At 32.8% G+C, this 16,001-nt stretch overlaps 1 protein-coding gene and 1 long non-coding RNA gene across 3 annotated transcripts in view; one reads left to right on the top strand and one right to left on the bottom strand.

The window, feature by feature from the left end:
* The window catches only part of LOC143252117 (GTPase-activating Rap/Ran-GAP domain-like protein 3), a 534,261-nt gene that overhangs the window by 475,156 nt on the left and 43,104 nt on the right, over positions 1–16,001 (bottom strand). The window contains exon 2 of the mRNA XM_076503788.1: positions 2,818–3,072. Coding sequence (XP_076359903.1) covers positions 2,818–2,990 — 173 coding nt within the window. The 5' untranslated portion in view covers positions 2,991–3,072. The remainder of the gene's footprint in view (positions 1–2,817; positions 3,073–16,001) is intronic.
* The window catches only part of LOC143252118 (uncharacterized), a 99,077-nt gene that overhangs the window by 60,227 nt on the left and 22,849 nt on the right, over positions 1–16,001 (top strand). The window lies entirely within an intron of this gene.

The following is a 16,001-nucleotide window of genomic DNA, read 5'->3' as shown; positions in this document are numbered from 1 at the left end:
GATTCAGTAATTAATAATTACATTAAATCTTATAAAAACCTTTATTCTAAACCAAATTATTTTGTAGATTTACCTTTTATATATGCTATTCCTTAAATCCATTAATCTCCGAGTAAAGTTGGATTTATTTCTAGTTCAATAAAAACAATTATTAAATAACCGGACATTTTATTAAATAAATAACTGGTAAATAATCAACTTATTTTATAGAACTTAAAATAGTGTGAATAGTAAAAAATGATGAAACGTTTGATTTTACCGCGATGTAAATCGCAATTCCATTAAAGGGCTTTTGTTATAAATTCATTAACAGAATAATTCTGTTGTGTTTCATAGCCCTGTAATAAAGAGAAAATCAGCTCCAAAATATAAAAATATATATTATTTACCCGCGTTTATTATAATTATATACTTTCAATGCCCAGGTACTTAAACAAGTAATAGGAGTTTCCGATGGAAGTTAACTATTCTACTTGTATTGCAAAATTTATCTTTATTTTTACGAAAGTAGGCTTAATGAAAATTATATAAAAACGAACATTTTTGGTTTGAACTTACATATATATAGAAGAGTTAATTAATATAAATAATCCTGAGATAAATAATATTATTAGCACTATTTATCTGGTAGAATTAGAGGCACATCATTTAGATTTTTAATTTAAAATAATTGATAATTATATCAATATCAACACTTTTGGTAAAATAATATTTTTAGTCTTCAATATATGGTTTACTCTCTTTTAACAATTATGTACCATACTCTTCTGTTACAAGTGTAATAACTTCACAATTATTCAGATTTTGTAGAATTTGTAATAAATTACAATATGTTATTATTAATTTTGAAATTTTGAGGTAAAAATTAATAGTTAATTGATTAAAAAACTTTAAATAAAATAATTAAAATAGTCTATAAAATATGATAATATATTAATTAAATATAAAGAAGTAGAAATTAAAGTCAGTTTACTGACAATTTTTGATAAGTAATTTTAGTTGTTATTAAAGTAATTTAAAAACAATTTGACAGTGGTTTTATGCGGATAAACACATTATCGCACATAAAGGCTTGTGTAGAGTCTAAAAACTGGTAATTACAATGGGCTTAGTGGGTGGTGGTTGGGAGTTATACTTGTGAGTTGAGATAACTTGACTGGGATTCTATACTAACCTAATTTGTCTACTGTGTTACTAATTATTACTTTTCTATTTTAACTGAAGCTGGAACGTCAGATTCAGGGGTAGGTTTATCTTACTTCTCCTACATGGTTGTACATTATTTCGTTTTTCTTTCTTTATTTGTCTTTTCTTTTTGTACTTTCTCACAAGTGCCTGCAGACAGTGAAGGGTGATTTAGATGTGGGTCGTCGTGGGCTTTAACACCCAGATCTCATTATCTTTATTTCTATTTCTCTTGATAATTTTATATTTATAAGTTTATTTATGTAAGACTGGTAAACGAAGATAAAGACTGATACACAGTGTATCCCCACCGCAATGTGGGACCTAGTTCTTTACTCACCTCCAAAACCCACGACACATTTTATATTTCACATTATAACCTGTACACTGAAGTTCCTTTTAATTTCTGTAGCGTTTGTGTTTAGATTTTCTTTGAGTATATTTGTTTATTAGAATATCATGTATCAGACGTTTTGATATTCTGTTTATATATATATATATATATGTAAACATACACTAACAGATAATAAGTATTGAGATTTATATCATATCATAAAGTTAACACTTATAACAAAGTTACTTGGCTTAGTTCTGTCTCTTTTAAGTTAATTTTAGTTTAAACCTCAATATCAAAAATATCTCATTTCCTTCTACTTCATTTTTTAACCAATGACACTGGCTAAATATGACTTATAATTTGTTATAGATTTTCAAATTTAAGGAAACAGCACGGTTAAAATAACTTCTAATTTTCAGAAATACTGAAAACTATATCACAGGTTGAGGTTTCTTATTTATTTTCACACTGAAATTGCATTAAGAGCATGATACCCTTGGTACTAACATATTTTTTTCGGCTGCAACTCTCGTAATAACTCGCATAGTTTGACCAATTAAACGGTTTAGGTTGGGTTTGTAATGCACGAAAACTTAATGAACCGTTAACTTATAGGCACTTATAAACTACAAAATTATCTTAAACTTTTCTAAACATTTCTAAACATTTATTATTTACTACGTACAACTAAAATCATGGATGGAGAATTATAACTTTGATATTTCACTTATTTTCTCATTAGACGAAGAAAATATAAATTATATATATTTCTTACTTTTCAGTTGTCACAACACCAGTTTTTTGTTTGTCTTTTTAATTACGTATCATTACACGTTCAGAATGAATACCACGGGTATAAAAACATTTATTGACAAATTAAAATGTATAAGGAGATATAATAAAATTCGGAACTTCATATTTGTATATTTATTTTAATTTTTTTTTCAAATCCCAACTCAAATTCAGAATTAAACAACACATCTAAGTAACCACCACTTCCAATTCTTGTACCTCAGAGGGGCTGGTATGGTTGACCTGAAGATGACCTCGAAACGTTGTTCTCTCTTTATCAATAACAGTGTTAATACCCATACCAGCCGTTCTGAGATACATTTTTATTTCAAGTGGGTTTCTCTTCATCAAGAATTTCAACTCCACTGTTAAGCATTCACCAGTCACCAAATGGTGCATTTAATTTCGACTTCACCACTGTAAAGACAAAAGGCGTTTCATTTTCCAATAAATAATTCATAATAATTTCAAGTGCCCGTTCACATGCGAAACACTTCACATACCTGCGCAGTTGGAATGGGTCATATTCTTCTTCGTCAGAATCCAAATTTAAAGAAATGAGCCATGTTGTTTGAAGAAGGGCGTCGCGAATCAACGACGTCCAACCCTCAGTGAAGTCGTAATTATTGTCCGATCGTGTCAGGTGTCGACGACGAACTTGGTTTAGGTTCATCATTTTGTAACCTCGTGTTATTTTCTCTTAATTTGTGTTCTTGTCATAGAAATTAAGTATGGAGTTATTCCATCATCAGCACATTCTGAAATAAACAAAAAGATTGAATTATACAAATAGAATAGAATTCAAAAACTGTCAATAAACTTATAATGTAATTGTATCTGATTTATATAACATAATATTTATGTAATTTTTCAGAATAATGAGACTAGAGCCATAAACCTGTTAATTACAGTGTGAATAAAGTAAAAATAAAAAAAAAATCAATTCATAATTCTACTTTTGGTGTAATGATTCTAAACAAGTGAAACGTCAGAAGATGAATAAACTGACATTTGTAAAGGTATACTTTGAACCTGTAGGGCCCTGCATAGCCAGGTGGGTTAAGGCATGCGACTCGTAATCTGAGGGTTGCGGGTTCGAATCTCCGTCGCACCAAACATGCTCGCCCTTTCAGCCGTGGGAACGTTATAATTTGACGGTCAGCCCCACTGTTCGTTGGTAAAAGAGTAACCTAAGAGTTGGCGGTGAGTGGTGATAATTAGCTGCCTTCCCTCTAGTCTCACACTGCTAAATTAGGTGCAGATAACACAGATAACCATCGTGTAGTTTGGTGTGAAATTCCTAAACCGGGTTACATTATTCTTACAAAACATGCGTCTAGCAACAAGAGAACCTTGGGAAACAATGTTAACTTTCTCAACAACAGAGTCTGAGATACCGTCAGATCAACAGTTGGGTTTTTCCGTTATTATAATACTAAAATCATAGAAAGGTGTTGGAATATTTTGAGCAATAGAATTATAAATCAGTTTTGTTGACAATATTATTAATAGGCTATGTAGGACACATTAGTCGATTTGTTACCATTTTGTGCACGAGTGTACCCATCAGAGGAACATGAACGGCTTTCCTTCAAAAAATTTTAATGACATTTTATTTTTACGAACATTTAAAACCGAACTAAATTTTAATCACAGAAACTGTATCATTATTTGCTAGATATTTTATTAACCCACCTAAATTAAACATTTCGATTAATTAATTAATTGTTATACTTTTGTTACTATATCCATTTTTTACGCGATGTATAAACAATTAAATAATTAATTATTCCTAATAGATTACGTCTCAATTCCAGTACGTGAGCATATTATTTCGTATGTAAAATATACGTAGCGGCCGGCATGGCCAAGCGTGTTAAGGCGTCGACTCCTGATCTGAGGGTCGGGGATTCGAATCCCAGTCGCACCAAACGTGCTTGCCCCTGGGGGCGTTATAATATGACGGTCAATCCCACTATTCGTTGGTAAAAAAGTAGCCCAAGAGTTGGCGGAGGGTTGTGATGACTAGCTGCCTTCCCTCTAGTCTTACACTGCTAAATTAGGGATGGCTAGCACAGATAGCCATCGAGTAGCTTTGCGAGAAATTCAAAAACCAGTTATATTAAGTTGTACATTTATATCTATAACAAATCGTTTAGCATGCAAAACTAGAATATTGAATCTCTGCGTGTATTAACTACACGCTTGGAGAATTACAAGGGTAATTCGTTTGTTTTTAACTTCATCACATGTCACGTGGACCATATCTTGGACTGGTATTGATTCAAAAACATTTTCTTATCAAATATTTTAAACCACCCATCCCTAATTAAAATATCGATCCATGCAAATGAAGAGGCCTTAGCTTCAACATATTTATATTCTCGGACGAACCTGTATTTATTTACTATTGGGTAATATTATATTTTTCAAGACAAAGTGCGTTGACGTATGTTGTAATCAGAGCAAATCTTGGTGTGTAAACTTCGATACTCTCAGAATATGATTCCTGAATTTTGACCCCGCCATGATTTAAAACAAGATACTGGACATAGAAGTTTTACGGTAAAGAAAAACACTTTATTTTTTGACATAATATAATTTTCAGTTGGCGTTAGGTGCGCTCACTAGACAACAAACGGTTGAAGCGCAGACGAGAATCGGTAATGGAATCAAACATGGCTGACTCTTCCATACAATTTTGTCATGCACGTCACCAATGAATCCATTTAAGAAAAAATGAAAATAAGTATTTTGATACTTTGCAGGACTGGTATAGCCAGAGAATATATCATAACAAGCTTAAAGGACTTTTCCAGCAATATCAATCAAGTGCAGGCCTAAAAATACTACGAGGGGGAAGCGGTGTGTTCTATGAATTTTATGGCAAGTACAAGATTATGAATAATACATTTCAACGTTGGCTATTTGTACCCTATAGCTACTGACGGATATAAGATTGGAAAAAAGTTTTAAGGTTTTATAGCATATGTATATCATTTTAAAGTATCAAATGATATATATGTACTTACATTTTAAAAATAATGCCCACACAATGTTGAGGAAAAATCACGTTTAGAAAGGAGATGGATTGTTTTTTATTTGAGGAATAACTAGATTGCGTTGTTTTTCTTTGAGTGTTGATATAATGGAATTAGTCGTAGAACGTTTAATGTCGATTTGTGGTATTGTTTCAATAGTGCATCACACTACATATGTACATATATATTATCTAAATATACTGCGTGAAAATTCTTCTCGTAAAGTAAGTTACAGAATTATGATACGGGTACACAAATCTTCGGTAGAAATCTGAGTGAAATTCCTGAGGAAGTGAGAAGTTACAGAATTATGATACGGGTACACAAGTCTTCGGTAGAAATCTGTGAAATTCCTGAGGAAGTGAGAAGTTACAGAATTATGATACGGGTACACAAGTCTTCGGTAGAAATCTGAGTGAAATTCCTGAGGAAGTGAGAAGTTACAGAATTATGATACGGGTACACAAGTCTTCGGTAGAAATCTGAGTGAAATTCCTGAGGAAGTGAGAAGTTACAGAATTATGATACGGGTACACAAGTCTTCGGTAGAAATCTGAGTGAAATTCCTGAGGAAGTGAGAAGTTACAGAATTATGATACGGGAACACAAGTCTTCGGTAGAAATCTGAGTGAAATTCCTGAGGAAGTGAGAACTTACAGAATTATGATACGGGAACACAAGTCTTCGGTAGAAATCTGAGTGAAATTCCTGAGGTGAAAGAAGAGTTCACAGTTTTTGTCATCACCTCACTCTTAAAATAAACAATGGAAAAAAAATATTAACTGTATACAACCGCACAAGAAAGATATAGAAAAACATATCTCAAGACAAAAGGAATATATAATAATATAGATTACATTTTATTAAGATAATTAAAAGGTGCTCAATATTTATTCTAAGATTAAGTTTGTTTTGTTTTGAATTTCGTTCAAAGCTACACGTGGGTTATCTGCGCTAGTCGTCCCTAATTCTTGGGTTACTCTTTTACCAAAAAATAGTGGATTTACCGTCATATTATGAAAGAGCGAACATGTTTGGTGTGACGGGGATTCAAACCCGAGACCTTTGGATTACGAGTCGAGTCTCTTAATCACCTAGCCATACTGAGCCCCAAGATTAGGAATATCAGCTATACTGGAAATCTGGGCTAAAATTCATGTATTGCAGTTTACTAATTTTTTTAACAACTTGGAAGCAAAAGTAGATAAACGTTTTTAAAATTACATAGGCAAATGCCGTTAACAGGGAGAGTTCAGGTGTATTTTCAAATGCAATAATTTTTGTTGGATTTATAATTTGTTTAGGAGGAAAACAGGCATGAAACAATAAATCATAAAGACATATTTAAGATTTCATAAATTAACATAATGAATGATGACTTACAGCAAATAAGAACATAGTTAATCAAAAAAAAGAGTAAAAATATCCTTTCTTATTTCAAAAATGAGTTTATCGATATTAGGACCATGCGTTAACTTATTGTCGCAAAATAATACCTATAGATTAAGCAGGGAAAGAAAATTAGAATTTTTGTTATACTATTGAAGATGTTTTGTTATTTTCCACCCTACCTATACAGTAACATGCGTAGTATTTATTCATCTCAAACACCACACTACTGTAATATTATACTGTCAGAACTGTTTGAGGTAACAGCTGTATAGGATTAGGGGAATACGCTCCGTAGAACGTTGGTGCCATGTATTGTGGTGCTTTGGTGAGCAAAAGTGACGAGAAAGGAATTTGTTTTACAGAAAAGCAAGAAGAGTATATAGAGAAAAAACTTAAAACAAGTAGCACAAACAAGAGAGGGTTTGTCCGTTCGTTTGTAGTTAAGCACGAAGCTACACAATGAGCTATCTGTGCTCTGCTCATCACGAGTACCGAAACCCCAATTTCTATTGTAAGTTCGAAGATCCGCAGATATCCGCTGTACCACTAGGGGGCACTTGATAGGAATATAGATCAGGAAAAGTTTTGATAAGTCGAACCTTAGTACAGAACGCATGAAATATAACGAATAAATGCACCTAGGAAGTTATACCATCATAAAATGGCAGATCGAAAAAAAAAAACAGAACACTTAAGTTTGTTTGTTTTGGAATTTCGCACAAAGCTACTCGAGGGCTATCTGTGCTAGCCGTCCCTAATTTAGCAGTGTAAGACTAGAGGGAAGGCAACTAGTCATCACCACCCACCGCCAACTCCTGGGCTACTCTTTTACCAACGAAAAGTGGGATTGACCGTCACATTATAACGCCCCCACGGCTGGGATGGCGAGCATGTTTAGCGCGCTGCGGACGCGAACCCGCGACCCTCGGATTACGAGTCGCACGCCTTACGCGCTAGGCCATGCCAGGCCCAGAACACTTAAGAAAATATCGACTGTGGCATTGTTGTCATTGGTTTCTTAGCGCAAAGCTACACAGTGGGTTTGTCTGCTCTTTGTCCATTACGAAAAATCTAACTCCGGATCTTAGGGTTGTAACTTTACCGATGGCCCACCAGAGGGGGTAATTGTGACACTGTTGTGACCAGGCTTAAATTCCTGAGATATGTTCTAATTCAAGATTACTCATAGTTTCTTATTTGTTAATTTTTACAAGTTTTGAAGTAAAATTGTTTTCTAAACGGGACAGCAAACGAGATTTTATTTTTTTAAAATTTCCTTAAACAATGACCATGACTAGTCTAACGATGACAAGTGGATTATTAAATTTGAGCTTTTCTGGTTGTATTCAGATTATAGATTTATCAATGAGTGTGCGTATTCATGCGTATTCTCTTATAGCAAAGCCACATCGGACTATTTGCTGTGTCCACCGAGGGGAATTGAACCCTTGATTTTAGCGTTATAAATCCGAAGACTTACCGCTGTTCCAACAGAGAGCGTTATCAATGAAATTACGTAAATAAATCAGATAAATGCTAAAAAAATGTTAACAAAGTTTTTTTTTTAGATTATATTGCTAATATTCAGTTCAAGCAACATCGATATCAGGTGTAGCCAGAATTTACAGAATTTTTACAGAATTGTCAGAATGTTTACAGAATTACGATTCGTACCTGAAAACTCTGCATGTTACCAAGACTCTCTAAAAATTAATTTACCTTGTGGAGTTTCGGGAGTCATGCGCATGATCTTAAATCTAGTTACTTGACCCTGACCATGAACTATGCTCATGTATATGTGTTTTCTTTTGGTATGCTATTATTACTATTACTGCTATTTTAATTTTATTGCTATTAATTTATCATCACCAATGCTCACATTCTTTAGTAGGTTTCATGTAAGACATTCGTTCGGACATACCATACCAGGAATAAAAACATAAATTCTTCACTAATTGTTCGTCTGTTTAACTGCCTGAACTAATAACCTTGATACAGGTGAAAACATTTTAATACCATTCAATCATTCATCAATTAATTAGCTTTATTTTTGAGAATTTTCAACGTTCGATGTTACTTACAATCCATTATGGCCCGGCATGGCCAGATGGGTTAAGACGTTCGACTCGTAATCTGAGGGTCGCGGGTTGAATGCCAGTCGCACCAAACATGCTCGCCCTTTCAGCCGTGGGGGCGTTATAATGTGACGGTCAATCCCACTATTCGTTGGTAAAAGAGTAGACCAAGAGTTGTCGGCGGGTGGTGATGACTAGCTACCTTCCCTCTAGTCTTACTCTGCTAAATTAGGGATGGCTAGCGCAGATAGCTCTTGTGTAACATTGCGCGAAATTCGAAACAAACAATACAATCCATTGATGTTTTTCTGTTTACAGAATCTTTGAATTTGCTTTATGCTTAATGGTCTAAGGCTCTAAGCCTACCACAAAATGAGCTAGGTAATAGTGAGATTTTCTGGACAAAAATGTATGCCAGTTTCGAAAATATTAAAGGTTTGGCATGGCCAGGTGGTTAGGGCGTTCGACTTGTAATCAGAGGGTCGCGGGTTCAAATTCCTGTCACACTAAACATGCTTGCCCTTTCAGCCGTGGGGACGTTATAACGTGTCGATTAATGCCAAACGTTGGCGGTAGGTGGTGATGACTAGCTAGTTTCCCTGTATTCTCATAGTGTTAAATATGGGATGGGTAGCGCAGATAGCCCTCGTGTAGTGTTGCGCAAAATTAAAAAAAATCAAACAAACAAATCAAAAAGATTAAATAAACCTTGTAAATGTTTAGGTTTTCCTCTTGTCGGTACGGTGGTAAGTCTAGGATTTACAACGCTAAAATCAGCGGTTCAATTCCTCTCGGTTGACATAGCAGATAGCCCGACGTTAAACCTCAGTTCTTTATTCTATAGGTTAATACTGTTATGATACATTAATTACAACGGTAATTTCAACATATTCTCATTAAAAATGTGCCATAATTATTATGAAAAAGATAGGCATTATATTCAAATTAAGCTTTAAAATGAAGAGTTAAAATATGAGAAACGAAATGGCTCATGTAAAAAATCATTTTTATGACGTAAACAAGAATATGTGAACATTTCTTTTAATCCTTCACATCCTCAAATCTCACGTATTTCATGATATAATATCTTCTCAGACCATATTAAAAGCTCAATTAATTCGGTTAAAAATTATTTTGTTTATTTGCAATTAAGCACAGAGATCCATAATCGGCTATCTCTACTCTGCCCACCATGGTAATCTAAAATCGGTTTCTAGCGAACATACTACCATTGTGCCACTAGGAGGCGGTTCGGAATTAAATTCATGAAGTACAAGTACATATGAGCACTGGCAATTACTTTAGCGAACCCTAATTAGTTAGTTAGTTTGTTTATTTTGAATTTCGTGCAAAGCTACTCGAGGGTTATTTGCGTTAGACGTCCCTAATTTAGCAGTGTAAGGTAGCTAGTCATCACCATCCACTGCCGACTCTTGGATTACTCTTTTACCAACGAATAGTGGGATTGACTGTGACAATATGACGCCCCCACGGCTGAAAGGTCGATCATGTTTGGTGCGACAGGGATTAGAACCCGCGAACCTCAGATTACGAGTCAAACGCCTTAACACACTTTGCCACGCCGGTTCTCCCACCCCTAATTAGTGCTTTGATCTTTTAATAATAGTTCTTTGATTGATAATTGAGTAAAAGACCTATAAATCCAGAGTAGTGTTTGTCTCCGGTTCATTTCATTCTTCAAAACTATTATTTAGTTTAAGTATTATTTTGAATATTCCAAACACCAGGCGGACTATAAAAAACTCACTAAAAGAAGAACCATTATTAAACGTCTATATGTTCAACATCTTTTATCGATTAACCCTTAAACGGCGACCATCATCAACTGATGCTGCTATCTACAACATTCCCGCTGTTTAAAGGTTAATAAAGTTTTATATCTTAAATCGATAATGTATTCGTAAGAGGGAACAAATAATAACGCATGGAAGAATATAAAAACAAACTAGCCTAAAACACACAAAAAAATAGAAAGAACACAAAAGAAAGAGAGGGCCCAACAATAACAGTAACTGAGGGCGGAGTCCTTAAAAAATTGGACTAAAGTCCCGGTGTCTTATTCAGATGTCTAAATTATTCTATATTATATAACTATCCAACAAAGTAGTATTAAAACGTGAAATTCTGATATTTTCTTTTCAGAACAGAACGAGTAACAAAAGGCTGAAAATAATATGCCCTTGTTCGTTTGCTTTTAAAATATTCTGGAGAGAGAAGCAAACGACCTTTTATTACGACGATAAAATACAACTTTCAGAATTTCCTTCTATAAAGAAGTTAAAATAACAGTTTTAGAAACTTACAAAATCATTTATTTTTCCTGATCATCTCATATTTATGCAATTAGTATTTGGTGTCTAAACTCTGTTAAAAAAAAGCTACATATAGTATTATACCACAACGTAATTTTAAAGATAAACAAAAATGGAAAACGTAACTATTAAACATACAAAATTCGCCTTTTTTATTTATATATTTATTATATTACTAATAATTTCCTCTTAAAGTAATTACATTTATGCTATTTTTACATTATATATCTTTTTAAAAGGTATTAGAATATCTTGATAACTCAGTTACGATCTTGAAATAACCATTCAGATTAGAAATTATCTTACATATAAATTTTCTCTATGTGTATAGTCTAACTGAACCTTTATTCAAAATACGTAACTCTGTTAAGCTATTCGCGTTTCACAGTCCTGTGAGAAAAAATATATATATATATATGTAAAAACGGCTCGTTTGGGTTGAGAAGTTTTTACATATATATTTTTCTCTTCAAGTGGGTTTTCTCGTCATCACCAAATATTGAATTGTAGCTTGAATTATCACCTGCATAAGTTATATTGTTCCTCTTTCGGCCACGCAAATCTAGACAATGAACAAATTACGCTCTGTTTACCGCAAGGAAAAGAACTCAGATTTTAGTGTCGTTAACTTCGTAGAACAAGGTTTATAACCATTTGTATTTCTTTTCCAATTACAGTTTCTCGTAAAACAACATCATGTACATATGACATGGTAAAACATAAATTTATTTGACAATTAAGTTACACGACTCATAATGTTTTGATTATGTATCACCATTGTTTACTAAGATTTAAATTTGTTTTAAATAAACGTCAAATAACATGAACTTAATATTTTTTATGCGTCTTCAATGAGGTGTAAGTAAAAAGATTATATTTGTATGTTTTTTCTGTTGATACATACATATATATATATATATATATGATGGTCGCCGTTGAAATACCACTAATTGTTTCGTTTATTTACTGACTCGGTGAATCGGAAAGCTGACATCAAAGTTATTTTTACCTTCTTCTGATTTATCTAGACCTGTTCCTCTGGCTGAGATTTCGCTAGATAGTACTATCGACATTTAACGACACAAACTTACTATCAGTGTTTTTGTGTTTCTCAAATTTAAAATCTATTTAATAGGAAAAAATCATTTTAATAACATAAAATCCTATTTGGAGAAATTATATTTTTATTGATGTTTCATTTTTCCATTTTAATATATCTATATATCTTAATATATAATGTTAAATAGACATGTTTCCTGTAAATTATTATGGAATATCAAAATAAATAGGCACTATATTTAGTATTTTGTGTCGCGCCGCAGGAATCGAGTTTTGTATTTTAGCGTCATAAATCATCAAGCTTACTGCTGAACCTGGCCCGGCAAGGCCAAGTTGTTAGAGTGCTCGGCTCGAAATCTTGAGATTGCAGGCTCGAATTCCTGTCCCACCAAATATGCTCGTCCTGTAAGCTGTGGCGACGTTATAATGTGATGGACAATTCCTCTATTCGTTGGTCAAAGAGTAGTCCAAGAGTTAGCAGTGGATGATGATGACTAACTACCTACCCTCTAGTCTTACACTGCAAAATTAGGGATAGCTAGAGCATGTAGCTTTGCGCGAAATTCAGAAAACAAACAAATAATATCGCTGAAGAGTACGCTTAGTGTTAGTCTAAAATATAATGCTAAATCATTGAGAATAACTTCAATATTTAAACAGAATATGCAGTTACGTTATTTTACTAGTTAACTAACATAACGGATATTTTAAACTTGAGTTATTCAATTTGTTAATTTCTATGTGAAGCTTGCAACTAAAAAGATCTTTATTTAAATAGACAGATTAATTTACTTGTATCCTTTGAATACGACCCATAATGGACTTGCGATTTTATATTGAATCAAATCAGCATACATATCACTGGCACGCTAAAACAAAACAACCAATTTAATGGAACGTAACAAAAATTACAACACAGACGTCAGTAGGAAAGTAAATAGATTACTAATTTGCCAACACCAAGTAAAACATAATAGTAAATATAAACTGACAATATTTTAAGGAAACAAAAACTATTTTTTTTTATTTATATAACATATAACAATATATGCCGAATAAGAAAGTGCGTTTTTATTATTAGTACAAGACTACGACTTGAGTTTGCCGAAAAATGAACAAACAAATGAAATGATTGGAACGTTTCCATATTGGGTTTCTTTTAGTTGTAATTGTATTATATATTACACCTTAGACTTCTAACAATAATTTACAAGATTGCTGATGAAGATTTTATATATCACTTACAAAACTGTTCAATGGAAAATCATAATGTTGTAAAGATAGAATACATAGAAGTGAGGACATGAAATTAAAACATGTTTTTAGCCTCACTACATCGTTAGAATCAATGTCGTCACTTCCGGCCGTGTTTTCTCTGACGATCGTGTATCTTGACAATAGTCCTGCAGTACTGTTTTCATTACAGAAGGCTCTCTTTGTATAAGACTATCATGTAAAAACACACTTTGTTTATCCCTTCTTGCTTTCTATAAATCATCTAGTATACCAATAAGACGATTTCTCAGAACTCGTTAAAAAGTCTTATATCACAAAAACCCATAACTGTCGAATTCAGCAACTTACTTGACCAGTAAGTATGTTAAATATAATATACTTGTATGCGGCTGGAAGTGAACAAACATATCCTCCACTTGATTTCGACAGTAACTGTAGCATGTATCCATTGATTTTAAAGGGACGTGACCACAATAATTGTAGGCGTGACCCAATCATATTTGAGTAAATTATACAATGATGCGGTACCAGTTATTAACAACAACTGCGGATAGTTGTGATTTTTTACATAACGTATGTCATTCAAACAATATCTTCAATTTTAAAATCATTTATTATTTTTCGTAGAATAAGGATTTTGATATTTGATATACATAAAAAGGTATATCTAGTAGATGTGTTGTTACATGAAATCATTCTATAACAAAATTATGACCCAGTATATCATTAACATACATTGTATCCAAATTTGGACAATATTTCGAAGGATTTATAAAATTTTGTTTTTCCTTTGTAGGTTATGTAACAACGGTGTTTATGTGTTTTTTTTATAAAGTAGATAACTTGTTCTCTCTTCGTCAGTTTTTAGTTTTAGTTCAATTATAAAGGATTTCTTTTTAACAACTCGAACGGATTTGCCATTATACGTTTTTTTAAATACCTACTTGTAGAAGTTTCTTGAGAGCAATAATAAAAAATATTGTTTCAAGAAAACGCTAGCTCGTTTTCGAACATTGTTGAAAGTTTGAGAAACTTGCGTGATTCATATAAAACCAACATGCCGAAAGCCGAGAATATTACTATTATTGGACAGCAGCAATCAGTGTACTATAGACCTCGGAAGCTATAATTTCGATTAGCGCTTATTAATCAGAGAACTACAGAACTGAACCAGGAATGTTTACGGTTTAAACGTTTCAAACCGTTTAACTTCAGTGAATTAACTTCAGGCGTTGGTATTTCTACGAGAACATTAGATATTGTCGCCGGTGGAACTTACGGGTACTTCAAGCTAGCTAGCCGTCAAAAGAAGTGTACAAGTGTATCAACAACTAATTAATTTGCTCTCCATGAACGTCGATAAAAGATTCAGTTCTAGATCAGATATAAGACTCAGTATCGTTGTAAGTTTGTAAAGCTCTTCTATATAAACTATCATTTGCAATAACTATTAGTAATAACCGGTAATATAAATTGTATTGTTTTGTTGTTTGTTTGTATAATGAAACATATTTGTGTTAAGAAAGGAAACTGTGTGTATCAATCTTGTTGGCAAATATTATAAATGTGATACATATTTACATTTATTTAACTTCCAAATTCGAATTTAAATTTCAGGCTATTTGAAATAGTAATACGTAACATACGTAATATAATATATTGGAGACTCCTCCGAAATAAAGACAAGAATGTTTTATATTACTTTTCTTAATAAAAAGTTGAAATGTTCACGTCTTTAAGTTATAGATTTTATTCTCAACTTGGAAAACGTGTACAAGTATAATTCGAAACGTAACATGTTTTTCAATAGTTATATAAAATGTGCGAATAGATAATTTTTTTTACAGACATACAAAATTCGTTCTTCATTGTTAGAGTTAAATGAAGTACAGTGTACTCTATACTCTCTCAAGTTTTGTGAACGAAAAAGAAACTTAGAAGTGTGATAACTAGAGCTTAGAACAAACAATTGTACATTGTCAACTTGGATATACCTGGAAGCCACTGGGTCTATGTGAGCTTTGGTCGAAAGGAAAATTGTTGACTCCCACGGCTCGCTTTCACGATTTCACAGCATAAGAACATTCGTCAAAAAGATCAGACAAACGTAGATTTTCAATAAGAAGATTGTGGAAGGTCCTTGAAAATATTACATACTTTAAAAATGTAGAAGTTTATTCAAACAAAACTATTGTCCAAATTTGGATTTAAAAAGATTTATATGACACATTTGTCCAAAATTTTGTTACAGAACGACTTAATGTAACAACTCATTAATTAGATATACTTTTTTGTATATGAGGTATAGAAATTCTTATTCTACGAAAAATAATAAATGTTTTTAAAATTGAAGATATTCTCAGAGTGAATTGCGTTATGTAGAAATACTATAATTATCTCTAATAATTTTCAATACCGGCTATCACGTCATTGTATAACTTACTTAAACATGATTGGGGCACTATTGCAATTATCGTGGTCATATCTCTTTAAGGTCAATGGATGCCTATAGTAGGTTACTGACGAAACTGGGTGAAATCAATGTTTGTTA

Source organism: Tachypleus tridentatus, chromosome 6, assembly GCF_004210375.1.
Source record: "Tachypleus tridentatus isolate NWPU-2018 chromosome 6, ASM421037v1, whole genome shotgun sequence".
In the NCBI taxonomy this organism is placed as follows: domain Eukaryota; kingdom Metazoa; phylum Arthropoda; class Merostomata; order Xiphosura; family Limulidae; genus Tachypleus; species Tachypleus tridentatus.
This window is presented reverse-complemented; position numbering and strand designations above follow the sequence as displayed.